Raw genomic sequence first — 26947 nt, forward strand, 5'->3', positions numbered from 1 at the left:
TTTCTCATGCTGTGTTTGAAAGACTTCACCAAGCTGAGCCAAGCCTAAGGGCTGAAAATGCATTTGGGTGGGAGGGCAACCACTAGACGCTGCCATCGTAGTCTGCCTCCTGTAAGTTCATTAATCCTTCATGTGCTGTTTTTAATATTGAGGAATAAAATTCTTATATTAGAACAGCCCTCTGGAGTGTTAAATTAAAAAAAAAAAAAAAAAAAGAAAGCACTGGCAATTATTACTTCCCTAATAAAAAAAAAGCATGTCTTTTAAACTAGGAAGTTTGTCTCAAGGACAGGTAGGGTTTATGCATAACTGTTTTGTTTTCTTTAATTAGCATCTTTTAGGCTGTGTGGAGTTGGATGCTGTATAGTTGCACCTCAACTGCTTTGAGCCCAAATAATCCCCTTTACCTGTTAACCTAAATCCTAGCTTAACTCACCTCAACTGCAACAGATGGCACATGCTGTCAGAGGAGAAATGCAGGAAGATAAGCATTATAGTGAGCAGATCACTGAGTGACCCAGTCTGGTACATGCAGAGCTTGGCTGCTCATTAAAGTAGCTTTCAGACTACACAGTAAGAGTAACGTTCAGCTAACTCCTGCCAGCTTCCTGTAGTTATTGACCGTATTAAGGCTTAACCTTAAGCCTGGAGCAGGCACCTCTTCAATGCAGGAGGACAGTGCTGAATTTCCCTTACTTGCTGAGAGCATGTTTACTACTAGTCTCCTGAGCTTACACCCTTTTGCAGTTTCCAAGGTAGAATTTTAGCTCATGAAGTGCTTCCAGACACCAGAAACATTTTTTTTTCCTAACAAACAACAGGCCTACTGAAACACAATATGAGCCGGTGCATAACATTAAATTTACTTTGTGGTCTAGCTGTGAGTTTTGTAAGCAGATGTATTAAGAGAGCAAGTTGCCAGCACATACTGCTACTGTCTAGCAAGTGGCCCCATCTTACAGTGTGTGATTATTTTGTATTTTGAGTGGCGATTTTGTACCAGTTTCTAGGCTATAGTCAGGAATAGCTGACAAACTGCTGTTTTGAGGAAGCACTGGCAAAGTGTCTTAGGGCATTACAGTCCTTGTCTTGGAAAAGTAAGATTATTGAACAGCAATAAGTGAAAATCAAAAGTGCCTCCAAGGTCAGAAAACAAACCCAGAAATTCAACAGCAGGCTTTTCTAGGAACAGGGAAGCTTCCCCCCCTCCCCCCCCCCCCCCCCCCCCAAAAACAAAAAGAGTGGCTCAAAACAGATTTTGTTTTAAGTGTTCCTAATAGGGCTGTGTTTCTGTCAAAGAGAAGATAGCATGCTGTTATTTTATAACCCATTTTCAACATTTTTCACTCATTTCTCAACACTCACATCCACTTATGTACACACAGACACACACACACACAGACACACACTCACTCACTCTCACTTTGAGCCTGAGCAAGGTTTAGATGAGGCTAATGTTCACTTTGCATTTTCTGATCTGCATTACAAACTGTTTTATAGTTCACAGTTATGAATTCATACATAACCCAGACTAGTATGCTGGGGGTGGGGGGAAGTTAGTAGCTGTAGCATGTTCGCATTCAAAGCGCTAGCAAGAGAGCCCAGAAGAAAGATTAACAGATCATTAAACAAAATACCTTATGTGAAAGAGAGGCCTTGGCCTACCTTTAGGACAAGTACCATACTGCTCACCAGCAACCTTCTCTTCTGTGTTCCAATTTTCCTAGCTGTTTTTCCAGGGATCTTCCCCCATCACATGGTCACATGCATCTTTACCTCTCTAGGTATCTGTCTGTATCTGGCTATCTTTTACCTAGCTGGTCCCATTCATTCCCATTTCAGTTCCTTTAGAGGGTCCACCACAGGCAAGAATTTCATATTAATTTGGAGGCTGGATTAAAGGCTGCCTAACATTTATTTTCAGCTTTCTACAGATTATGATGATAAAGGAAGCTTGAACTCTGGTACTGAGTCTTCCCATTACATTCAGTCATTATTAGAACAAAATATTTTCTATTATGTTCTGGGAATAGCATCTTTCAACCTTAGTCATTTTGTTAACCAAGTCTTTCAGCAGTTTTCAGGATTTCTGTCTACCCTCGTATTCAAACTAAGTTTAGACACTAAGTGGGTAGATGTTCTGCTAGCTTGCCTTGTGAATTGGAACCAGCACAGAAACCCAGGGAGAGGGAAAGGGTGTGGCATTTACCCAACAGTCCAGTGATTAGTGTGGGAGAACCAGGTTTAAAAATGCCTCTTTGCCTCATTTAAAGATGGAAACTTGAAACCATAGCTCCCACAACCTATGGAAATATTCCACCCCTTTCCTCACAGAGACATACACCTGAAAGCTGTGAAGTATTCTGAACAGAATTCCCTCGCCTGTTAGAAAAGTCTCTCTTCTAATAAAGAGCTAAATAGTCATTGTCAGCGAGTTTCAAACTGCCCGTTTACCCCCCCCCCCCCCAAACGTTATGGAGTTTCCCCAAAACATTAGAAAGCTCAGTCCTCTCACTGTCCTACTCACTGTGCCAGAGAAAATGTACAAAGTCAGACACAGCTTTTGCAAGAGCAGCGTGCACTATTATAACATGGAAGTACAGGCACTTTTGCTATTTGAGAGAGAGGGATTATATCCTCAACTAAAGGGTGGGATTTTTAGAACAGGTGTCTCTCGAGTACACAGTCTCATCACAGAATCGCTTACCAGGGCAACAGACAAAACCAGCTGTAGGCACCTGAATTCAGGAAAGGCCTTTACACTTGAGAATCCTGAATAGACACACATCGTCACAAAATTAGTATTTAAGGGATGTTCTTCCCCACCCCTTTTCCAAGGCATTTCTTAATAGGCAATGCAGCTAGAAGCACACTTAGCTTGCTGGCTCCTGTCCTGCTGCATGGCAGAAAACTCGTGGGACTGGAATACTGTGCAGTTAGACACTGCAACACAAAGCTCCCTTTGTGCATCTAACTACAAACCACTACATTAATGAAAAAAAGCTGCAACCTTAACTTTCAACAGCCAGTGTAGAAGATTACAACTAACTTCATAATTAATGAGGTAAAGGACCACTGTATCAATTTCTTAATAACCAGTGCTTGTGAATTAGGAGGCACTATTACAACATAAGTAAAGCTGAGCCATTTGCCATTTAAACTGGGCACACCTGCACCTACATTAACCAGGGATTGCTTTCAGGCTAGGCAATACACTAATTATCCTGTTTATCTCTAATCAAAAAATTGCAGCCTGCAAACTCAGCAAGATTATGTCCTATTTTGCTCCTGTGTCACAGGCCCTCAAGAAGAAATAAAGTCTTCAATTTTAATGGGAGTAGGGGAGAGCAGCATTCTGCACGTAGAAGCGTGCCGAAATTGATCTTTAAAAAATACCCACTTACATTTATTTGAGCTGGACGGAAATGAGATTCCTGCACTTAATCCATTTTAACATACACACAAGAAAGAAGTAGTAGTTAACCTAACAAAAAGAAAGCCAACTGCCTTTATCTGGCAACCAGCTTCTCAGACAATGCACTGGGGGTGGTGGTGGGGGGGAGAGTAGTAAATCAAATGAAGACAGAAAATGCTGAATTTCAGCATACATTTACAGGGCACAAACTTGATGTACATACAGACTTCACAGTGACATAAATTCCAAGAGGGTGGTATGATAGTCAAAGCTATTGCTGCAAAAGTACTAGAAAACTGATATCTTTGGGCTAAAGGACAACAAGATTACCTAGTCTGATCTCCCACATAAGACAAGTCCCCAGGTCTTGCCACTTGAATTGTTTGAATTAGACCATCTCTTGCTCATGCATCTACCCTGGTCTCTATGGGTTTTAATAAGTATACCAAATCCCAGTTTTGAACCATGCTTTGCTGTCAAGAAATTGTCTTACTTGCATTGGGAATTTACCTAACTTCTAACCACTGAATCTCATACTTTTCTCCTAGGAGTTGATATATCCATATTTCTGTTTCTGTTCCCCAGACAATTAATGTAGACCGATCAAGTTATCCTATAAGATAATCTAAAGGTGGGTTGCTCTATTAGAACCTACAAACCCTTGAATTGAATTTATAGATCAAGTAGATGGGAATGCAGTAGCCAAAATAATAGCAGTTGAAGAGCAAAGCTCATGTGCAGAGCACAGAGTAATCCATCTCTATTCTCTAACAGTATCAAAGATAAGTGGACGTCAATTCCATACAATGTTTTTAAATCTACTGCAAACTAACACTTAATGGACTAAAAAAAGAATAAAAAATAAAATAAAAGCTCACCTGTATTAGTCTCGGCTCTCACAACAGGTGGCACAAGGATAAGAGTACTGCTGGGTGTAGCACACTGCTCCCCCATTCTCACCTATTTATCTTCCTATATAAAGTAATGAAGAAAAACCCAAAAGAACCTTGAATAGCCAAACTAAGTTGGTTTAGCTTTTTATTTTTTTCGAAAAGATCTGCACTTCAACAGCACTTTCTCCCTTTGCATAGTGGAATCTTTATCAGAAGTACTACTGTTGCTATTATTAAAATTTCCTAATTTATTTTTCTCAAAGCTTATGCTATGTGTGTTTTTTTTTTTTTAAATCAGAAATAATGCATCATTATTAACTGCATTCAGTTCTGGGAGCTGTCCAGATAATGAAACTAAATCAGGAAGTAATGCTAAGAGGGTTACAGTAGCATCCCATATACCAAAGTATAGATCATACGTGCATAGCAGGGGGCAGAGGCAGAACTGTATTACTTTTTCCCTCATCCACTAAGTCTCTCAGAGGACGATAACTTAGAGATGAACGTGCACCCTGCCACTTTATAAGCACCAAGAAATAATCTCCCTCTCTTACAGGCTTCCCTGTGCAAATTTGAGCAACATAGACCACTGTGCTGGTCAGGTTCTGGCTAGACAATTACCAGTCATCCCCAAATGCTCCAACACAACACACTCATAATGGCAGTTTCTGCCATTTCTGTGCTAATTAAAAGTGAAATGCCTTCACCAAATTGTTCTTCCTTTATCCCTAGCCAGGGCAGAATTTACACTGCACGAGCACACCATAAATTATGGCCTACCATTGGCAACTCCTTCCCTTTCAACCAAAGGTGCTGAACAAGTTAATGAAATACATTTAAATGAAGTTTCTCCGGACATATCCTAGTCATATCAACATGCTGCAGCTAGCACAAAACTTCATCCCCTGACTTAGTTGGGTGGTCACAGGAAATCACTGGAAACTCATCTTACGGGAGTCATTATCTTATTGTGTATTACTTTTTCCCCTTGGAAATTTAAGATTATTTTAATCTCTGTAATTTGGGGAAAATAGTTTATGAATGGGAGTTATACAGAACTATATCCTTGCTATTTTGTATTTCCTAATTTTTGGACTGGCAGGTTGTTAGGACTGAAGTGGGAGTTGAGCCAAGTCTAGAGGAAATATGCCTGGACAGCCCTGACTCACATCTAGAAGTCTCTAGCACAACAGCAGCTCCCTTCACAGGCTACCCAAAAGAGGTATATGCTGATAACTCTACACAAAATCATACGCTCAGTGAACTGAACGGTAAGAGAGGAATGTTCTGTCTGTCCAAAAGAGTTTGTAAGCATTTTTATCTGGAGATAAGAAACTGATAATCTCTGCCTTAGCTACAGAACTGCTTGGGATACAGAATAATTCCTATTCTGATAAGTAAGAAACTGCTGTTGCCATCTAGTGGGCTTAATGCTGACTGCTAAAGAATACTCACTTCTAGTCACCTCCCAAAGAGGGAAATGAAGCTCTCAGAAGAGCGGACAACTGTCAGAGGTTGAAAGACCAAAGATTCTCAAGAGAGCGGGCTGAAGAGGCAGAAGACTTCTGTTTACAAATAAAGATTCCTCCAGTAGAAAGCCTACAGGAAGGGACAGAAGTAGCCAAATAAAATCAAGACAACTTTAGATGTGCATCAGAAAAGGTAGCCAATTGACACAATGCACTGAATTGGGTTGCAAAACCTTCTTTTCAAGAATAGGGTGCAAGATCTTTTCCTTAGAAATGGTATCACTGGCCCATTTGAACTAGGAAGAAAGCATCTGAAAGCAAGAAGGCTTAAATACTACAGCAGGATTTGATAGCTTTACTACAGCATGAACAGAAAGCATTAAAATTACTTTCCCAACATTTCTACAAGGACCTACATTAATTTACCTGAGGACTCAACTTGCCTTTCTCCCAAAACTGGCTGGCTATCAGTGACGCATGACTCAAAGTTCTTGATTAACTAGTTCCTTCCTTTCTCTCCTCTAAAATGGGATACTTTCTCCATGCCAAACGGAAGATGTTCAACCTAAGACCTCACAGAAACTATTGCTTCCATTTTTGGCACCTAACTCGCAAAAAGCACAGAGGACCAGAGGAAGAGAGCACTGCTGCAGTTTAGCAGCTGTACATATGCAGTGCAGGATTTTGCTGTTAAAACATTTCCTCAAACCGCCCTTTCTCCACAGTCCGTCCAAGCTACATCTTCAACCAGGTAAGAAGTGGCCTGCCAAACATCATCAAGCTTAGCAGAAAACCAATGACTTGAGATAAAGAAACACCTAAAAAACAACTTTAACACAAAGCTCCTAACACTACAAAGCTTTTTAATCCTGCAGTTTAATGCCCTAGAAATAAAAGCTTATTCAAAAAAAAAACAAAAAAAAGCATTAATAATAACATCTGTAGTCGACTACCAGTCCAGCCAGATCCAGCTGGATCAAAATTCTTAGCTTGCCCTTATGGATTAGACAAATGCAAGGTGGCAGTGACTTCAGAACATTCAGTGCATATCTCCTTTCATTAACACAGAACATGCACGCACACACCTAGGCTGTCACCTTTAATCCCTTTATAAAAGGGAAAGCAGAATAAATGCACATGGAGAGCAGGCACCTAGACTGGCTGCTTTCAGTTCTGCCTCAGGACTTGCGTGGTATTTTATGGCATTTATCCATGCTGCCAGAAGCAACTGTTGCACATGTTAGGAAACTGTGGCAGGAAGACTGGACAAACAGCAGTATTTGCATAAGGTAGGGATTTACTGCTATTGTAACACTGGACCCCAAAGCCAGGTCATGCGCAGGTGGGAAACAAATCAGAAAATAGGTTTTTGAAAACAGAGGGCAGACAGAAAGAACCTGGATCCAGGTGAACACAACAACCTAAAATACAGGTCTGTGACTGAACGCATGGAAGCGGTGCCATGTGTTCAGGTACAGGTAACAAATCCTTAAGAGTTTCTTGAAAGAATCTCTTCTCCCATCCAGAACTCTAGCTCCATAATTGAGAGCAATGCACTTAGAGTGTATCTGAAATAAAGAGAAAGCAGAGCACTGCTCAAAATCAAGACAACACTTTCAGGCCAGCAAAATTCATCTTTGATCACACCTGTCCATTCAACTTAACACTATTTATTTTTGCAGTGTTGAACCAAGAAAATTAATAGCAGCTGAAAACCCTCTAATGAGCATCTGTATGAATAACCTAACAACTGTTCACGGAGTGGTGGATGAGGGAGAATGGAGGGAGATGTCCTACTAGCACTGAAATGATAACCCATTACAGGGATGCTATTTTTAGAAAGAATTTCTTTTCTCTGAGAATTAAAGTTACTGGAATATTCATATTATCCACCATCGGCCCTGACCCTCTCAACCCAAGCAAGAAGTGAGGGAGCCAGGGACAGTTTGTGAAGCTCAGCAGTTTGTGGGTGAGACACTGGATACAGTCCTGGAGGGACCGTTTCTTTTGGTAGTGCTCGAAGCTTTTCACATGTTGGTGCTCATTCGGGATTGGCTGTTAGCTGGAGTAAGCTCCCCTTGGCTACCTTCTCTTGGAGGAGACTGCAACAAGACCAAAACACATCCTAGTTAGTGACGCGTACATTTTCTACACAGTGCTTCCAGAGAGACCAAACGAAGCAGAGGTGAAGCACAGCAGGATAGCAGCAGGAGGAGAGCCTACCCCCAACTCATAAATAATGAAGGCTTTGGAAAAGCTTTCTGTTTATAACTTTTACAGCTACTGTTCACAAGAACTGTTGATAATTAAGTCAAATCAGCCGTTTCTAACCACTTTTGTTTACTATTTACCAGGTGAAGTTGGCCCCACAAGTTGAATCAAAAACCTGCTGGCAGTTGAATCTTTTCTGGCACTTAATTATCAGGGAGATGAATATACTACAGAAAATAACACTTTATGCTGCAGGTGGCCTATCCTCCCCCAGGGCTTTCTTTTGGGATTGCATCCTAGAAGAAATACTTCAAACAAAAATGCATTTTTATATCCTCTATTGAAAAATAGTTATTTAAAACGATTTTTCTTTATTTTGGTAAGATAAAAAGATATGCGTACCAAGAATTAGCGAGAAGCAATTAGTCAGAATCAACTCAAGCATACAAACTTCAGAGTACACTGTGCAAGTAGGTTGCCAGTGTATTGGCTAGAAATTTTTGTACCCTCTGTATGTATTACTTAATATAGTAAGAACGCGTCCATTCATGAGCACAATAAATCCACTCCCCTCCAGAATCTTAAATTCACCAAAGTTTGCATTTTCTGTAAAAAAGTAGTAACACTGCTTCAGATTCCACATTTAATGTGCCCATACCTTGACATGAATCTGGTTGCGCAGGACTGCTGCCCGCAGGATCATAGCTTTGGCACGTCGCTGAAACTCTTTGCCCATTAGTAAAGACTTCTCAAAAGTAGTGCTGCGCTGGTCCACGTCTCGAGCATAAAGAATCTGTAACCAATACAGAGAACTGCATGCAGGAGCTATGACAGGGTTCCACAGCAGGAAGCCCTTCCTGCACGAGGGAACAAGGATGAGGTATCATGGAGTCTGAGTGTACCTGCAGATCAACCCTACTGAAAATACCAGTCACTACAGATGAATGCAACTTCAAAGTCTCCCAGGAACAGAGATTTTCTAAATACTAGTATAGCTGCTCACTCAAGTCCACAACCTGTGGCTCAGATGCACTGACCTTACTGTGCGAGTCTATTCTGGCATTGATCAGTCCCTCCAGGATCAGCTGAGTAAGTTCATCTTCCAGAGCAGCCACTGTGGTATTAAAAGCAGTGGCCATCTTGCGCATGTCTGCTGACACATAAGGGCTGAAGTACTAGGAACAAAGAAATACTCAGTTGCTAATTGTACTCCCCACTCTCTGAAACAGCATAAGAAAAGCAATTAGGAAGAGATTCCCTATTTCACTGTTCATCTATCTCTCAAGATTACAGGAACAATTACCTGGATTAGGGCACGATTTCGAATTTGGGTATAAAGTGTCCTGACATGAGGTGCAAGATACATATCCAGCAGCAGGTTGTCCTATGCAAAAAAAAAAAAAAAAAAAAAAAAAAAAAATCAGAAGCTGAGAAGCAGCCTGGAAATATATATTATTCTTATGTTCTTAAGCAGAGGAAGAGAACTCTTAGGGTCTGTTCCTGCACTGCTCCCCTGCAACTCACCTTCATCTCATCCAGCATCTTCAGGCATGAAGCATACTTGGATTCATAAAACTTGAAGATGATGTCACGAACCTGTGGCTCCAACTCCAAAAACAATTTGAAGGAGCTACAGATAAACAGGCATGATCAGACCTTGGAACCCCCCACCGAGATACCTCCAGAACCTCATCACTCCAAATTACAAAGTTATGAACTCCCACTATCATCTAAAGACTCCAAGAATTTACTAACAGACCAGAGACACAATTTGCAGCAGGGCAGGGAGTCTGGAAGAAAGATAGGTGCAGCGTAGCATTGGAGCTGTGGCAAAGGAAGGTAAGAGACTTTGCCAAAACAAGCAGTAGAAATGCTTGTCCACACAAGGCAAGAAAACAGGTGGGACAGGTCAGAATCAAGATGCACCACTGGAAGACATAAACGACACTGGTGCGTGCTGTGCTCTCAGCTAGCCAGCTTTGTGTTCCCTTTCAAAAGCACAGCCTTCTCTAAGTACAGCATGCCATAGGTAGGTTCAGCATGCAACCAGGAATATAACATGTCTCAGGAAAATAACATGTTTTAAGTGGGGGGAGATCTTTGGGATGCACATCCTTTCTCAGTGCTCTCCTAATTCTCCACCCCAGATTTCTGAACTCTGGGACCTCACCCTATGAGCCAAATAAAAAATGTCAGGGTAATGCCACTTTTTCCACATTAGTTTAAAATTACTGCTTCCGTACCCTTAGCTGTCAGGAATTTAGCATCAGATTCATTTAATCTATGATGCACAAATGTCCATATTCTTCCAAAATCTGTAATTCTCATAACTTTGCATATTTTGCAGTCAGATTACTGTATTAATCAAAGTTGCATTAACAATTATTAAGTTTTATTAATATGATTAACATACACCAGAAAAATCATAACGTGAAGGTAAATTATCTTACAGCTGCCTTCTATAAGGCTGTCTTACTCTGATTTAAGATCTGACATCAGCAACTGCTAGATACAGAAAAGCGGGCTATGCTGTTGTTAGATACGACCTGGGTTGGAAACTTCTGTTATATTACGAAAATTTCAGCTGTGATTAACCACTGGGACAGTGAACTCTCACCTAACACTAATGTCTAACTAAGGCTCAGTGGTTCTTTCTCTTCTGTAAGAGACTACTTCTCCTGTCAGAATCCATTCTCAAACTAGGGCCCATGTCCCAAAAGATGTCCTGTACTGTACAAACTCCTCTCAAGGCATCACTCACCTGCTGGAGATAACATTTCGCTGTAGTTCCTGACGGTCAAAGGTAGCGAGGGCACAGAGACCACCATACACAGCCACATTGCTAGGAGATAACAGCTAGAGAGGGAGAGAGGTCTGAAATGGAGCACTATCACCGACTACCAAAATGGCAGAAGACTGGAATTAGGTATCCTACCCCAGGCACTTCCTTCATCCAGTGACAAGACTAGCCCTTGCCAAATACAATGGAAGCACTCAAGGTGCTCTCAGGCATTCACCCAGCCTGAGGAGTGAATGCCCACTGCTAACAGCAGTGTAGCACAAACCAATGCCAGCGACCAGTCTTTTGACTGGACTACACAGGTGCACATATCCCACACAGAATACGTATGTGACCTACAGTAGATCATTGAGAGAACTCAAGAACAGAAAATTTTTGTAAAACATGATTCACAACAGCATCAAACCATACAGGAACGCTGTGAGGATAACTACAGCATCTGAAATTTACAGTCTAATACTTAGAAGAATTACATCCCTTCCAAGACCTGCATCCAGCCCCCTCTTGGTCCTCACCTCGGGGAAATCGCAGTGATCAAACGATGCCAACAAGAAGCACTTTGCCGCCTGCTTGTACTTCCGAGCAGCTAGTTCAGCCAAGCCTGGGAACCAGAAAAAGGTTAGTCCTCTGTTTATGACACAAAGTAGGGGAAATTGCAAAATCTGTGGAGTAGAACGGGCACCATATGGTTGCTTGTGCCTTCACTACTGAAGTGAAACAGACTCTTGGCCAGTATCTGGCACCTTGTAGACTACAACGACTCACACTGGCATCCTCTCTGAAGAAGCTTAGGGAGAGGAAAGAAAATTCAAAACCTAGTCAGCGCTTCTATCTCATCTCATCAGCTTTAATATTTCTGCATTTCTGGTGAGAAAATAAGACACAGGGCAATTATAAGAGAACAAATCAAGCACACCCTGCTGTCAAAGAGCCCTATGGACAGCTAATATGCAGAAAGATGGGCAGACAACATCCAGGAAGCTGAGGGATTCACTCACCTGCTGCACATTTCAGTTTGGTGAGAATTGCTTGTGTCTGACTGTCTCTTTCTCCTCTTTGCTAGAGGATGGAAAAAAGCAGTAATGAGAAAGTAGCGTGAAAACCTTTTTGACTACAGCTGTCCTTGGGATATTTCATCCTAACAGTTAACTTACAGATCTCAACATCAAGAAAACTTCATTTTATCTGTCCTGGGAAATAGGGCAAGAACTGAAATGGATACTGAGGATGGGAAATCTCTCTGCATTTACCGTGAGTTAGATTTCCTAGGCACATATTGTGTGGGGATAAGCAGCAATGAACCTTAAAAGGAACAGTGTACCAGTCAGGGAGTGGACGGATTAGAGCAAGAGCAGACTGTGAGATCAAGGGAGTCTTAGAGGGAGCTAGTCCTAAAGGGGGAAGAGGGGAAATCCTGTTACAAATTTTGGAGACAGAAAACAAAGGGAAAATGCAAGTTAAAAAGCAGACCCTTACCTCTGCAATTTCTGGTGTAGACTCAGCCTTGCTTACATAGCTCAGAACATGAGACCAGTTCTGGAGGTAGACACTGACCTGTAGAGAGCCAAAAACACAGCACAGATCACGGCATGAATTTACAGTGTTACCTGGATAAGCTCTGTCATTACAGATGCAAGAGGTGTAACCGGGCACCGATGGACTGCCCAATAGGTGTCTGAAAGACTCCAATTACCATTCCCTGCAGATCTTCCTACCTTAATGACATTGAGACACATGTTGATAACGTGTTTAGCACTGGTGCAGTAATCACGGGCTCGCGAGTAACATTTGAGAGCGTTGCTGAGGTCCCCACAGTCAAGATAATGATCACCTAAGTCATCATGGCCTCTCCTGGAGCACAGGAATTAAAATACCAATGAATTGTGAACTCAGAAAGTGCAGAAAAGAAAAGGAACATAAAGTCAGTTTGCTCGAAACAAGTAACTCAGCACACTGACCTAAGCCACTGAATGCAGTTGACATCCTGTGTTAGGTGCCTGGAAGGGCAAAATGCTCTCCCTTGCTTCAGCAGAGCCTTCTACATCTCACCTGATACTCTCCTTGATGGAGTTCCCTTTGTAATTTTTCAGATCTGTGTCCAGTTTCTCCAGTTTAAGAAGAGCTTTTTTGCGTGTAGCTTCGACCCAAGCTGTGTCAAGAGGAGGGGGTTCAATGCCGCTATCAGGGACAGCATCAGGTGTGTTCTGCAGTTCTCTGAAAGGAAAGAGTTTGAACTGGGCTATTATGCTGCAAGCTTTTCTAGAGAGAGGTCTGATAAGTACATGGCATCATTGCCCTAACAAATGGTACCACATACATCAAACAAACCAAAAAGAAAACAAGGTGGGGAGGAGAAAAAAAGGAAAAACAACTGCTACGATTTGCAGTGAAATAGCAACAGGAGCATCAGAGGTTTACAAATTCTTCTCAAAATAACCCTAACGATCTCTTGCAGATATTTTATTAACAAATAAGTTCCTGTTAATTTTGAAGAAAAAGCCAACCTACTCTATAAATCAATAAATCATTATCTCTAAATCAAGCAAGTTAGTAACAGTGCTGCAAGTAATTATTACATTCTATCAACTTCTAAAGAGTCATAAAATCCAATCAAACATCTCTATATGGGACACAGCGTGCACGTGTTTCTGAGTTCTCTCCCCAACTATGTTGTGAGGGCTTGATAGCAAAGCTACAGCATACAGATGCTATATTACTTCTTTTAATGATGTATCTACAATGGAGTGCAAGTCAAAGAAAACCTAATCCTGGAGAATAATATAACTCCATCAAGCTCAAATCAACATTTTTACTTGCAGTAAACACCCTTTCCAACATTTTAACCATAAAAATACTTTTTTTTTTTTAAACCTACAGTCCTTTCCACATATAAGAGAATAATGAGCGTACTGTCACATAGGCATATGATAAAAGGCTCCCAGAGCAAAATAGAAAAAAAAAATCAGTAAATGTGCATATCAGAAAAAAAAATGCAAAGAGAGGAAGTAGGGATGGATAAGTGAAGTATCAAAGGCAATCATCAACAGGATACCCTTAACAGTAAAGCTATCATTAGGAAAAAACAAGGCAATAATGCAAACATTTAAATAAAGTGTTAATTTATAAATGCAAGAGCATCTAGAAGAAGCTCAATCTCCATAGTTTTCCTTAGGAGAGGCAAGTGTGTTCATTAATATTTGAAGCAGTTACAAGGACTGATTTCTCCTCCTCACCTACCTGTAGCCCTTTAAAACATCAAGGCTTCAGAATGAGATAATAAGTTTTCTGTGTTTAGTCTTCAAAAAAGCATCAAATCTTAGGCCTAGAAACATATAGGTCATTGCTATCATATTCTAAGGGCCAAGATAATTGGTATAAGCAACATTCCACCATTATGCGCAAAGTTTCCTCCTGTGGCACATCTGCCTTAATACAGTCAAAGAAGCTCCTCATGTTCCCATGATCTTTCTCAGTACCTGGTGGCCTCAGACAATTTTCTGTGGATTTCCTCGTACACATCAACATTGAAAGTCCTCTGGACAAATGACAGTGCCATCTTGAGAGCCTCCACCCGCAGCTGTGGGCAGTGATCAGCAATAAATTGCAGCCGCTCAATTCGCATCAGACCGCTGTAACTCGATGCATACTGCTCCAAATCCTGCAAACAAGATCTCGTCTCAGAAGGCAAAGATGGCAACACTAACTCCCACTGTGACTTTGTCCAGATTTCATCATTTGAGCTGAAGTTTCCTAGACCAGACACCCATCCTTGACAGTTTTTCCCCCAAAAACAGTTTCGAAATGAGAACTTGCACTCTTTTACTCATATTAATCTCTTAAAACATCTCCTTAGAGAACTACTAGAATCACTTACTTCTGAGGAAGGATTTTAGATTTATAATTCTGAATATTTAATGAATTTTAAGCCTTTGGGGGAAGAGGAAGAGCAAAAAAAAAAAAAAAAAAAATCACCTTACATGTGGCCAGTAAAGATATGCTAAAGCCTTGCTGGTAGATTTCCCAGAAAAAAGAAATACAAATGTAAACAAATATAACAGCGTTCAGGGCCAAGTCTAGCGTCTGGAAACACGCTAGATTCAGGAAACACGAGATCTCAGGTTGCCTGTCCACACTTAATTGGATCCCTCCTGTGTGCCAAAATTAAGATACAGTTATAGAAGTCATGATCCCATTTTCTAACACGATTCTTCTGTGATTTAGTGAAAGAATGAACTTACTCTGAGACTGAAACAGGATTGTGTGCATTGAAGACCTGCTTTATTTGCTGTAGAATCTGAGAAATACAAAGGCAGGAGCATTCCTTCTTCTGAGTTTTCATGTTTGAGGCTGCACAATACTCCTGACATCTTTGAGCAATGTCAATTTTACTCATTGGCCCTTTGAATGTCAAAGGGGGATTATGTTGCTTCACATCATATAATTATGGTGAAAATATGATCCCCAATATTTATGGAACATTTAGATGCTATATTAACAAGCAAGATAAAAAGGCTAAATAGGCTAAAACATAATTACATCACCATTCTATCTTCAGAACAGAATTTAAATGCAACAGAATCAAACAAGGTATGAGCCCATACACTGAACAAAAAAATAACGAGGGCCGTGCAGAAAATAGCGAACGACCATATGACAACTGTATTACAAGGCACTGGGACAAGAGGGGCAAATTAAAGCTTCGGGGTTTTGTGAGATCCAGACCTTCCCAACTGAGTGCTTTATTTTGCAATTTTAATATTGCTTTAACCTTTTTTTAATTGATATTTTTGTTCTCTTCTGTGGCATTCATCTCCCACTATTATAGAACTGATATACAGAAGTTGGCCAAAAATCTCAAACCATGAATTAAAAAATTGAAGAAATTGATACAAGCAAATGAAGCCCTTAACAACTCGACGGTTCTATGAGTTTTAGCCAGTCTCCAGAGGATCAAGACACAAGGAAAGAATTCTATCCTAATTATATACTTTAAAGCACCTGAACTTAGCTCTGCAGAGAAAAGGACATGTCTTTAAATAAAGGAAAGATGTCTCTATAAGTAATCAGAGATGCACTAAACTATTTCAGAATGCAAACTGTATCAAACAAGCAGCACACTGCAAACGACAGCACAGCACTTCCTCCTTCATCAGAAGGTGCAGTAGAGGATAGCACATGCCACAGAGCTACAGAAGAAGTCAATGTTTTTCTTATCACGCCTTGCTTACAAGAGTCTATTAATTTCTAAATAACAATTTGACAAGGAGTAAAATGAGGGTGTCTTCCAAAAACCTGAAAAGAAGAGGCCAGGCCCAAGAAATGTAACCCTTCTGCCCTCAACCAGCACATACCAGAGTGGGGTTTTCCACCACATAGTTGATATCAGGCGCATTCTGCTGATCTTCTTGTGGATCTACGTCAATCTGCATGGGCTCGACTGCACCCTAGAATAGCAAAACGTGGTCAAAAGTAGCTTATTACATTTGAACGGGAAACAACTATGTGACTCAATCTGTTAAGGACTTGCTTAAATACACATGAAATTATAAAAATGAAAGAACACCCTTCAGCTTTTAGACATATTCAAGATTTTTCTCTAGCAATGCTGTTGCTCAGGATGAAGCTTCCTCTAAGAAAAGCAGCACTAACTCTCACCTTTCATACAGAGCAGTTTCCTTCTTTCAGAAGCTTACTGAGCAAGCGATAAGGCATCCAAGTGAAGGGGTCAGGATGCCTGGCACTACATAGTATCTCAAGGCACATGCTAAATTCCAAAAGATATTCAATTTCTTGAGTGGGAGCTGGGGTTTCACCCACTGTCAATTTACATGCTGATTTGACCTGGGTGACCAAGATTTAAGTGAAATCTCCCAAATTTTGAAGTAAAGAAAGCATATACAAGTTGGTGTCAAAATTTGCCATTTTCTGTATGAGGAAGAGGGATGGAGGGTGAAAGGAGATCTAATTGTCCAGATCACCACTCAGGAAAACAGCACCCCATAATACTGTTTAGGTTGCCATGTACCAAGACCACTGCTTTTCACATCTTTATCCAATTTATTTCTTTTTTTAAGTGTTGGGGTTGCTTTTTTAGGGCTCTGTTTGCCTATAACTGAAAATCTGATCTATGACTCCTTAGGATCCACTGTTACAGAAGCTAACAGTAACTCCAGCTGGTGAAACAAAATGATTTGTGTCCTGCCTTCCTGGTAGGCTGCACTCTGCATTTCTTCCTAACCTCCCAGATGAGGAAAAGCACGAGTGGGTTAGAAGACTCACCAGGAGATACCAATTGAGACATTTTAAAGCTATTTACTTTGGAAGGAAGGTAAAAGGTTTACTTAATAACTACTCACAAAGCAAATAACATAACGCTCACTCCCCAAGACTTTCTGAGCCCAGAAGAGTGCCCTGTTTGAAGGTACCTCATAAAGCATCGTACAAGCTGACAAGCTGGCACTCAAGCTGAAGTCTCCTGCCGTACTCGGGAGGAAGAGATCTGACCTACTGCCGCAGGGGGTGCGGTACAGATCTGTCACTGATGAAGAAGCTGAGGTGGGTGCTGAACTATCCCTCATCCTGTCCTGACTTTCTGCACCCCCTCGCCCTGACACAGAACTTGCTGGCTGCTAAAGGGAAGAAAGACAGTTAACTCGCAAAGGGACCAGCTGCGTGGCTGCACAAGATTCAGGTTCGGCACAGCGACCCCCCCTCGGGCTCCGGCCGCTTGGGCCTCTCTGCTGCGGTTCCTCCTCCGCCCCAGGCGCCCTCCGCAGCGCGCGGAGCGAACGACAACCGCCGCGGCCGCGGCCGGGCCCCGCGGCTGCCGCGCTCGCCTCGGGCGGCGGCGGCGGCACAGAGGGGCCCCGAGGGGCCGGCGACGGCGCCGCCGCTGCGGGGGCAGCGGGGCCGGCGGCGAGCGGCTCCCCGCCCCGCCGCCGGGCACGGCGAGGCCGCGCCGAGGCCGGGCCGGGCCGTCGGCCGCCGCTCGCGGGGGCGCCGGGCGGGCGGAAGGCGGCGGCGGCGGCGGCGCCGAGCGGGCGGGAGGGAGGGCGGCGGCGGCCCCGTACCTGCAAGTTAAAGACCTGGACGGGCAGCGGCATCCTTCCCTCACACCGCCGCTTCCGGCTGACCCCGAGCGCCCGGCCCGACTTCCGCTTCCGGCCGCGCCGCCGCCAGACCGCATCCGACAGGTGAAGCCCTTAAAGGGCCCGCGGCCCGCTCGCGCCCCCCCCCCGCCGCGGCTGCCGGCGCTCGGGGCGGCCGGGCCGGGACCGCGCGGGCGCGGGGCTCGTTCCGCTCCGCTCCGCTCTGCAGCCGCATCGCCGCCCGCGGGCCCGGCCGCGCCCCCCGCTTCCCCGCGGCCCGGCCCGGAGCGAGGCGAGGCGGGGCGGCGGGGGCTGCCCGCCGGTGCTGCTGCCCGCCGAGCCATGCGGCGGCGGCGGGGCGCGGCGGGGGCCGGCGGCGCCGCAGCATGAGCGGCCCCTGCCTGGGGCTGCGCCGGGGCTGCGTGCTGCTGGCCGTGAGCGCCGCCGCCCTCCTGCTGCTGCTGCTGCCGCTGCCGCGGGGGCAGCGCCCCGCCGCGCCCCGCCGCCGCCCGCCGCCCGCCGCCGCCCGCCGCAGCCCCGCGCCGCCGCCGCCGCCGGCGCAACCCGCCGCGGGGGAGCGGGGCGGCGGCAGCCCGGCGGCCGCGGGCTCCGGCGGGCGGGGGCGCGGGGGCCTCGCCCGCTCCCCGCCGCCGCCTCGGGGCCGCCCGGGGCCTGCCGGCGGCCCGGCCGCAGAGCGCCTGGAGCTGGAGGACATCTTCATCGCGGTGAAGACGACGAGGAAGTACCACAGGACGCGGCTGGACCTGCTCTTCCAGACGTGGATCTCGCGGGCCCAGGGGCAGGTGAGGCCCCGCCGGAGGCCGGGCGCTTCCTCGGGAGGGTGAGATTCGCCTGAAGGCGACTCCGGAACGGGCTGCTGCTGCCTGAGGCAAACCCGTTCCTTGCTCTTCGGGATCACTGGTCCTATCGGAAACCGTTCGCTGAATTTTGTGTGAGAGGGGAAGACGCTAAACGATAACGAAAGATCCCCGGTGCTGATCCCGGTGATTCTTTAGGGGCTTTCATTGCATTTAAGCATCTTAGCGCACTCTTGCCCAGCAGTTGGGGCAGGATACTATTCCCCCCCGTGACGCTTTCCACCCTGGCTTTCTCTTCCTTTAGCTTGCTTAATAGTTGTGGAATGACCCCTAGTAAGGGAAAGGAGATGAAGTTGCAGAGGGAGATATTGCCACAAACAACCATCTTCCTATCGGAAAATGGTTATCTGTGCCCTGAGATAAGGAGGGTAAACTCTTGGATGCCTTGCTTTCTTTGTTCCGATTTGCAGTGCGGAATCTTGTCACATAAGGCGAAAGCTAAAGTTTCTGTGTTTTTTTGGTTTTTTTCCCCTCATGGCTACTATGGAGCAAGTCAATGAGATAAAATACTTAGAATTCTGGCTTGAACTGATCAAAGTTGAAATTAGCTTTTGAAATCCTCAGAAAGGAAAATACATTTACCCCCTACCTGTTTTTTGTCTTCCGTAGACATTTATATTCACAGACTGGGAGGATCGGGAGCTACGCCTAAAAGCAGGTGAGTTGTGTCGCTTAGATGCATGCTGTCTTTTATAGCTGAGTTTTGTTTCTGTCACGCGTTCACTAGATGGCCTTATTTCATGCTGTGCAAGCAATTAGGGAAGTTAAGGTGGAAGCTTTCGCAGGAGAAAACGCTGTTCTTATTTACCACCTGGATGAGATCCCTGGAACTTCCTGAATAGTGTTCACCGGATCCACCTTTGTACCTGCTTCCTTCATGTTAGTAAGCTTCAGTCTGTCTGGTCAAAAGATGTATTAGGCGTTTTCTTTGCATACTGTCTCATGGTACTAGTTATATGCCCTGCACCCTAAACACACTTCCATGCGCTTGGCAGTTGCATGCCATATGCACAACCCATGAGCCCTGCCTGACCCACAGTTTACTCTGCGCGTGTGCGCCATACGCACTTCAGATGTAGACTTCTAGCGCCAAATGTGCCCTTTGTCTTTTTTGGATGACACGTGCATCCCAAACCTGACAGGCTGACCTTTATTTCCTAGGGGATCACATGATCAACACCAACTGCTCTGCTGTCCACACCCGGCAAGCTCTCTGCTGCAAGATGTCTGTGGAATATGATAAATTCCTAGAATCTGGGCAAAAGTAGGTGAAACACTTTGTTCTGTTTGTAACTTTATTTCTTACAGTTCTGTGTTCACTGGAAACTTCAGAATCCTTCTCTGCTCCGGTAAGGGAGGTAGCATTAGCTAAAACACGGGGATGAGCATAGGGAAAGGAGCACAGCAGGAAGCAGTGTTCATAAACAAGTGTCATCTGAAAGGCAACAAGGATGATAACCTAGAGGGTGTTATTTGTTTCAGCTTCTTTTCAGAATTGGGATCGATTGGTGTTCTCAAACTCTGTTACCCAGGACAGTGGGAAATCCTTTCTGCTCCAGGCCTGAAAGACTTAAGACTCAGCTCTTTGACACTGCTCCGTAGTAACTTTCATCTTTGTTTTGTTTGAAGATGGTTTTGCCACGTGGACGATGATAACTACGTGAATCCACGGACTCTCCTGCGTCTTTTATCTGCCTTCTCGCACAGCCAGGATGTTTATGTGGGGCGACCAAGTCTGGACCACCCCATTGAAGCAGCTGACCACATTCAAAGTGATGGATCAGTAAGCAAGCTTTGCAATTATGCTGAGAGACATCTTGACTTTTCAAGCTTTTAAAAACCTTGACAGTTCATAGGTTCCCCCATAAAAACAACTGACTTAATCGGCTAGCAATGAATCCGGTACTGGTCATTGTCGGAGACAGTGTCCTGGGTTAAACGGACCTTTGCTCTGCTCTCACATGTACTGCTCACATGTACAGTAGAGTTGTCTCCTGGGTAGATGTCTCTTTCTCTTTCTTTATTTGTGTATGCTGGTGTTCTCCCTCACATTGAGGTGAGGAGGCCCCCACCCCCTTGCTTTGACTCTTTCTTTTCCTTAAGCGATTTTTTTTTTTTTTTTTTTTTTTGAGAGAGAGCAGTATCACATTGACATCATCTTGAACCAACCTCAGATGGGTGACAAAGGCACCCTGCTCATTTTAAGGCATTTCCAATACTGAGTGGTCACTGGGTTTCCAGGCAGTGGAAGCAAGCACATCTCAGTGAGAAGCTGAAGGACAAGTTCTTACCAGGTCCCCTATACTGACAGGCCTAAAGATAAATCCACTGTCCAGAAAGTCAGTTATAAAGCAGCTTGTTAGGGAAAGCTTTGCACAACAAAATAGTCTCCTTGGACTTGGAGCTAAGCAATTAACAGGATTTAATTTGATTGCCTTTGATTTCCTCAGGAAGACTGAGCTGGCAGTGACCTTTGGCTAGAATGACCAGGGGACAGCTGGAGTTGGGTGGGAGTGGGACTACAGTTTCCCATTTTAATATCTGCTCCATCAGTTGTGCTAACTCAATAGTTCACCTGGTGTCAGTTCCAGAATGGAGTTTCCTTTGAGAGAACAGCCAGCTGGGCTTCCAGCAACCTAAAAAAAATAGGGTTAATATGTAGTCATGTAGACGGTCTCCCTGTCCAGCCAAATGGGAAAAGCTGATTATCAGTAACTCATATGTGTTTGTTTTTCTTGCTGCTCTTTGGAAGACAACTGTGAAATTCTGGTTTGCCACGGGTGGAGCAGGGTTCTGTATCAGCAGAGGTCTTGCCCTGAAGATGAGTCCCTGGGCCAGGTAAAGGCTGCTCATAGTTGAGCTCCACTGTCACATGTTTCATATGAGTTAAAGTGTATTTGATCATGTCTCCTATACTCTCTCTTACAGCCTAGGTAATTTCATCAGTACCGCAGAAAGAGTGCGTCTTCCTGATGACTGCACTATTGGCTACATCATTGAAGGGCTCCTGGAGGTGAAGCTGCTGCACAGCCCGTTGTTCCATTCACATCTGGAAAACCTGCAGAGGCTACAAGGCGAGTCTGTGCTGCAACAGGTAGGGTTAAGCTTCATGTCCTGTCCTTATAGTTATACCTCAGCCTGATCAGAAGGACCACTCTCTATAGACATAGCACTTTTCAGCAAAGAAGGATATCTACATAGTTGCTCAGAGCTGTGTCCTGTCATTCAGGTAACCAGCACACTTCCTACCTAGCCAATTAGGTCATACAGCTGTCCCCTCCTTCGGTCGTTTCTGCGACATCTAGCCTAAACACAGTTTTCCCTGTCTCCTTCTAATCTTTACTTCTCGTGAGCTGCAACAGCAGCAGGTGTAGAAAGAGGCAACACTTACAGTTTGCCTGTTACATGAGAAAGTACTTGCATCTTCACCTAACAAAGCCTCAGTCTTGATTCATGCCATTTAACAATGTTAATATTGCATCTGTAGCACATAACCACCTCAATAACCAAGATATATTTCAGTGTTTGATCATATTTGGAATGACTTGTCTAGATCTCAAGAAAATAAGCTTCTCAAGAAACTTAATCAGAGTTCCTTGGGGAAAATAAAACACTTTTTTCATTGCTCAGATACCTTTTCACTAACAGACTGTAGATGGAGCTGTAAGGCTATCCAGAAGGTTTGTCTGATGGCTAGCTATTGGCATCATGAACAAACAAGAGCGAGGTCGTCCCTGTGTGCTTATGTTTTCCTGGAAATTTTATTACACAGCAGAAATGTACGTCTGGGGCCAAATTCCTGCATGATGTAACCTCCTCACTCATGTTAGTGAAGTTACTGTAGGCCAAATCTGGCTTTTTGTCGATGATCGTTTTTTCCTTGAAACTGTAATAGCTCATCCAAAATCCGAGAGATCTACAATTCAACAGAAAACTGTATCAGTTTTATATATCAGTCTTATACCTTGCACCTGCAGACTTCTTAATACAGTGTTTCTTTGGAAGAATAGCTCTGAATTGGAATTCCAGAATTCTAAATTTTGTGGCCAGGTTTGTCATGCGGTAGTCATTAGCATGCCATTTAACATCCAAGTGTTTCTGTTTTCCCTCTATGCTAAGACACTGCTACTTGCAGACTTCAGACAATGCCTGGTAAGGATGAACATATGGGTTTTTGTTTAGTTAAGGTACAGATACTTGCAGGATTGGTGCTACTGCAAAGCTTACAAATGTAACTGCCCTTGTCCTTCAGAGTAATGCAACTTTCAGCTCTTCCGTTTATTCTCCCAGATCTCCTTTGGATGAGCAGCGGTTTACTTGGTCGCTACCATTCCATACTAATATTGCTTATGTCAAAACAACCCACTATCTTTCAAAAGTAATCTACCATTTGAATCGGGCAGGATCTCTTGGGAGTCTTTCTTCATACCTCAGTAATAATCCTGCCATCCCCCCTCAGTTATTCTGTTTGTGTTTCAGTTTCTGAACATTTATTTGCTTTTCCAGGTAACCCTAAGTTATGGGGACCCTGAGAACAAACACAATGTTGTGAGCGTGGGAGGAGTGTTTGGCCTGCAGCAAGATCCAACACGGTAAGTGTCCGCTTCCAAAACAAGATCTCCCTGCCCTGTTCGTGCTTATCAACTGCAAGATGATCAAATCCAGTAATGGGATTATTTTCTCATGCTAGCTCTTATCAGTGTGCCAAAGACAGGTAGGGCCACTTTCTCAGCTCTGTTTTAGACAGCTGCACATTCAATGCTAACATGTTCCTAGTCTGGAGAATTCCAGTCTCATGTTGCTTCTTTTTTTTCTTCACAGATTTAAATCTGTCCACTGTCTTCTCTATCCTGACACTATTTGGTGCCCCACTAAGAAGATATCTTAATCTTTGACCAATTGTTGGCACCTTATCTACTTTACTTAAGACAGGAGTTTTGATTTTTTTTTTTTTATTTTTCCTGGGAGGAAAACAAACAGAAATTACCTACAAAGGAGAGAGACAGACTGTATTTACAAAAGCAAGACTTTGATCAGATAATTATGGCAAGAAGATGTGGTTTGTTCAGCTGCTGCCTGGGACGTTCTGGAGAAAAAAATTTTCTACTCCTTGCTCTTTGGTCCCTGTGTCTATCATGTGAATCTGTGCACAGATGCACATACTTAGAATGACAGCATTGTTACTACTGTTATGGGCTTTTAGATGCATTTGTCTTAAAGCTGGAGTGCTATAGCAGACTGTAGTCCCCATGGTGACGAGAGGTGTGGGGGAGGAATTTTCACTCGTCTTCCTTGGGAACAGAATTCTTTAAGAGCTTCTGTGGCCTGACATTAAATTGTCTCTGCCTGTGGGCCAGAACAGGGTCTGTTTGTAAACACCAGGAATCCTAGAATTGCTGGGGTAAACAAGGCTGAAAGCCTTTGCTGTGGAGAAACCTTATGTAAGAGTAAGCTGGCTCAGGACCACATAGGAATTGCTTACAGTGCATGTTCTCCCCAGTAGTCCGTGAATGTACCTCCCATGGAGGTGATGTCAGACTTGGCTCTCTTACCAGGTGAATGGTAGTGGTTGTTGATTATGATGGTGGTCTGCCAGGTCCAAAGGTGGCTTACACTATTCCTTTGATATTTTGATACTGAAGAAATATTTGCCAGACTCGATGGTAATCATTTCTTCTGCTTTGCCCGCAGCAGGTTATCAGAGCTAGAGCATGCTCATGGGTTGATTAAACAATCCCTGTTTTTAAAGTCCTGCTGTATCCCTTGCTGTCTGTGAGGGAAGAGGAACACTAGATAGCTGTAATGCCCTGAGGAAGTCTTTAATGATGTGTGATTTGAGATCCTCAAATCACATGACTGTGGTTCCCCCACTTCAGCTTCTCAAGTGACTCTCTTGAGGTCTAGGTCCGTGTTTACTTTACTCTACATGTTAATGTTTCAATAAATAGTTCACGCAGTCCATAAAAGGATTCTGCATGCTTACACAAAAGCAGAAGTTCAATGCTGCTGCTTTAAAATAAAGAAAGTTTTGTTTTGAAAGTGGAAGAAAGGGGGTTCCATATGTTTACTTTTCTGTTGGCTTGACCTTGGCCAAGTGCGTTCCCTACCTGACATGGTGAAGAACTGCATAAAAATTAATTTGCTAAACCACTGTTTATTCTCACAGACTTTTCAGAAAATAGTTGCTGGTTACTAGCGTTAAGGTCTGAGGCAGAATTAAGGGAAGAACAACAGCATGATACTGTTAATCACAGTTCCAGGTTGTACGGCTAAAATGTTGACCTAGCAGGTTTCAGGTTTCTAAACTGCTGTGGCTAGCTGTACTGTGGGCTTCTGCTAGTTGCTTAACTTCCTGCCACTTGAAAAGTGGGATAATATAGGTACATACCTGCAGCGTATTAAAGTGTGAAGCTCAGCAGAGGTGTCAGCCTCCTAGAAGATACTGTTCCCTGCACTCAGTGTTTTTACCTTCGTTAACATGAACCTTTTAGCTTTTAACTGGGCACATTCTCCTTTGTGTGGTTTTTAGTTAATTCCACTGAGGAGTAAACAAGCTGACTCCTACTTGCTACAGTTCTGCAGCCAACACTTGCATTTCTTCTCTCCCTCATCCCTAGTAGGGCAGTGGACACACCATTCTTTGACCCTGAGAATGATCTGATTCTCTGCAGTGCTCTCATTCCCCTGTCAAAGTCCAGCTAGCACAGTGACTGTTTCATAACAGGTACATGTGTAACACTGACAGCCTGTTACAGAGGATAGAGCAAGACTTGCGGAATAGTTGGCTGTGGGATGTTCTACCTCTCCATTAGGTCTTCTGCTCACTGGAACTGAGGTGTCCTGTGGTTTAATAATTTGTCATTAATAGCTGTGGAGATTCCTGCTATCCATATAAATACCATTGCTTTTTAAAACATTTTTTTAGGTTCTTGTTTTCAACCTCCTGTAGCAGAAAGTTTGAACCTTCATGAGCTCTTAACTTTATCCCCAGACACTGATTTGTGAACTCTTTCTGCTGGTGCTTTTCTTCCTCTTCCACTGAGAGCAGCCTCTTGTCAGATACCACAGACTGTGTGGAACAGGTAGTGATCAGGCTGCAAACTGCAGTTCAAAACCGACACCACCTCATACTGATGGCATCAAAATTGAATTGTAGAAGTTTCACACGGTGTACTCATTAGTCACCCTAAATGGAATATGCTGCCTGTTTGGCATAGCTAATATGCTATGCCAATATGCTGATATGCTGATAGGGTGTTTATTAAGCTGAAAAAGGACCACGTTCTTTGGCATGGCAATACAGAGCTGTTCAATGTGTTCAAGCTTCTTTTAAGACTTCTACTAAGTGTTGACAATACAGCAGGCTTTATGGATATATCAGGATGGAGCTTTTCAATTAAACTAATGTCTCATACACAAAATGATTCTATAAAATAAATATCTACATATATAAAAGGCTGTGTTTTGTTGTGTTTCTTTACCATAAACAGACCATAAGACCTGTACTGCAGAAAACTGCAGCCTCTGTCAGACTTTGTGACAAGTATACTTGGGTGTGCATAAGAAGGAATATGGGTGAGAAGAAGCCTTGCTGCTGATTATAATACTAGAGTGAAGTAAGCGGAATAAGGAATAAATTAACTGTTGTAAATCTTTCTTAGCACATACTAAACATGCTACAGCAGTTGCGCAATAGCTGAATCATCTAGTATTTCAAACAGACCTCTGCATCTATCACTGGAGCACATTAATACGCTATGTAATTGTCCTTGCTGCTCTACTGTTGCACGGTGCCAGCACTGCAAAGCAGGAGAGAGCTGGAGCTGCCACCCCTCACTATCATCAGAACTAAGCCATGATGCAGCAGATTTTCATTTTTGAGCTCTTACCTATTTCTAGTCTGTTTGCTTCTGTTGTACCTTGGAGCACACTGCTGTTGGTGCTGCACGAGCAATCCCGTGCACTGAATGCCTCAGGCGAAGGGATCCTGGGTCCGTGCAGCTGATTTCCTAGGCACTGACAATTAGTTTAGGGCTGTTTGCAAACTTCATCAGCAACTGCCAGCTCTCAGATGGGGCAGATCCTGCCACTGTCTCATAAAATCCTGTTTTTCCTATGGCCTCTCGCTAGGGCGCTGCAGAGCCAACACAAGGGCGCTCCGCGGGCCTGCCGCTTGCGGGGCGAGCCCGGAGG

At 43.8% G+C, this 26947-nt stretch overlaps 2 protein-coding genes and 1 long non-coding RNA gene across 6 annotated transcripts; 1 reads left to right on the plus strand and 2 right to left on the minus strand.

Moving 5' to 3' along the window:
* Positions 1-4440: 4440 nt before the first annotated feature.
* Positions 4441-19426, minus strand: GPS1 (G protein pathway suppressor 1). 4 transcript variants are annotated; one of them, XM_068913695.1, is made up of 15 exons: positions 18623-18824; positions 17214-17417; positions 16140-16232; positions 14265-14446; positions 12838-13002; positions 12504-12639; positions 12265-12342; positions 11787-11847; positions 11304-11389; positions 10750-10844; positions 9513-9618; positions 9292-9372; positions 9026-9163; positions 8647-8781; positions 4441-7879 (listed from the first exon to the last, which is right to left on the minus strand). In XM_068913695.1, the coding sequence occupies exons 2-15, from the start codon at positions 17364-17366 to the stop codon at positions 7805-7807; spliced, it is 1584 nt and encodes a 527-aa protein (XP_068769796.1). In that variant the 5' UTR covers positions 17367-17417; positions 18623-18824; the 3' UTR covers positions 4441-7804. The 4 variants fall into 4 exon arrangements, with proteins under 4 accessions (XP_068769796.1, XP_068769793.1, XP_068769795.1 ...); XM_068913692.1 differs by lacking the exon at positions 18623-18824 and adding an exon at positions 17859-17946; XM_068913694.1 differs by lacking the exons at positions 17214-17417; positions 18623-18824 and adding an exon at positions 19344-19426 and having other exon boundaries at positions 7057-7879.
* On the plus strand, positions 18263-26209 carry RFNG (RFNG O-fucosylpeptide 3-beta-N-acetylglucosaminyltransferase). Its single transcript, XM_009668818.2, has 8 exons — positions 18263-18679; positions 19364-19412; positions 19916-20018; positions 20384-20537; positions 21507-21592; positions 21683-21848; positions 23261-23346; positions 23576-26209. Exons 1-8 carry the CDS (start codon positions 18263-18265, stop codon positions 23640-23642), a joined length of 1128 nt encoding a protein of 375 aa, XP_009667113.2. The 3' UTR covers positions 23643-26209.
* On the minus strand, positions 22497-26906 carry LOC138061610 (uncharacterized). The gene is made up of 2 exons (XR_011135494.1): positions 26644-26906; positions 22497-22670 (listed from the first exon to the last, which is right to left on the minus strand). It is a non-coding gene; the product is annotated as an uncharacterized lncRNA (long non-coding RNA).
* Positions 26907-26947: the final 41 nt, after the last annotated feature.

Source organism: Struthio camelus, chromosome 19 (genome assembly GCF_040807025.1).
Source record: "Struthio camelus isolate bStrCam1 chromosome 19, bStrCam1.hap1, whole genome shotgun sequence".
NCBI lineage: Eukaryota > Metazoa > Chordata > Aves > Struthioniformes > Struthionidae > Struthio > Struthio camelus.

Excerpts from the sequence above, each read along its gene's own strand:
- GPS1 (XM_068913692.1), bottom strand. The coding sequence starts at position 17,891 with ATGCCGCTGCCCGTCCAGGTCTTTAACTTGCAG. Across the intron at positions 14,447-16,139 it reads TGGTGGAAAACCCCACTCTG|GATTTGGAGCAGTATGCATC; the intron begins GTATGTGCTGGT and ends TCTTGTTTGCAG. Across the intron at positions 12,640-12,837 it reads TCCATCAAGGAGAGTATCAG|GAGAGGCCATGATGACTTAG; the intron begins GTGAGATGTAGA and ends CCTGTGCTCCAG.
- RFNG (XM_009668818.2), top strand. The coding sequence starts at position 18,263 with ATGAGCGGCCCCTGCCTGGGGCTGCGCCGGGGCTGCGTGCTGCTGGCC. Across the intron at positions 18,680-19,363 it reads TCTCGCGGGCCCAGGGGCAG|ACATTTATATTCACAGACTG; the intron begins GTGAGGCCCCGC and ends TGTCTTCCGTAG. Across the intron at positions 20,019-20,383 it reads TTCCTAGAATCTGGGCAAAA|ATGGTTTTGCCACGTGGACG; the intron begins GTAGGTGAAACA and ends TTTTGTTTGAAG.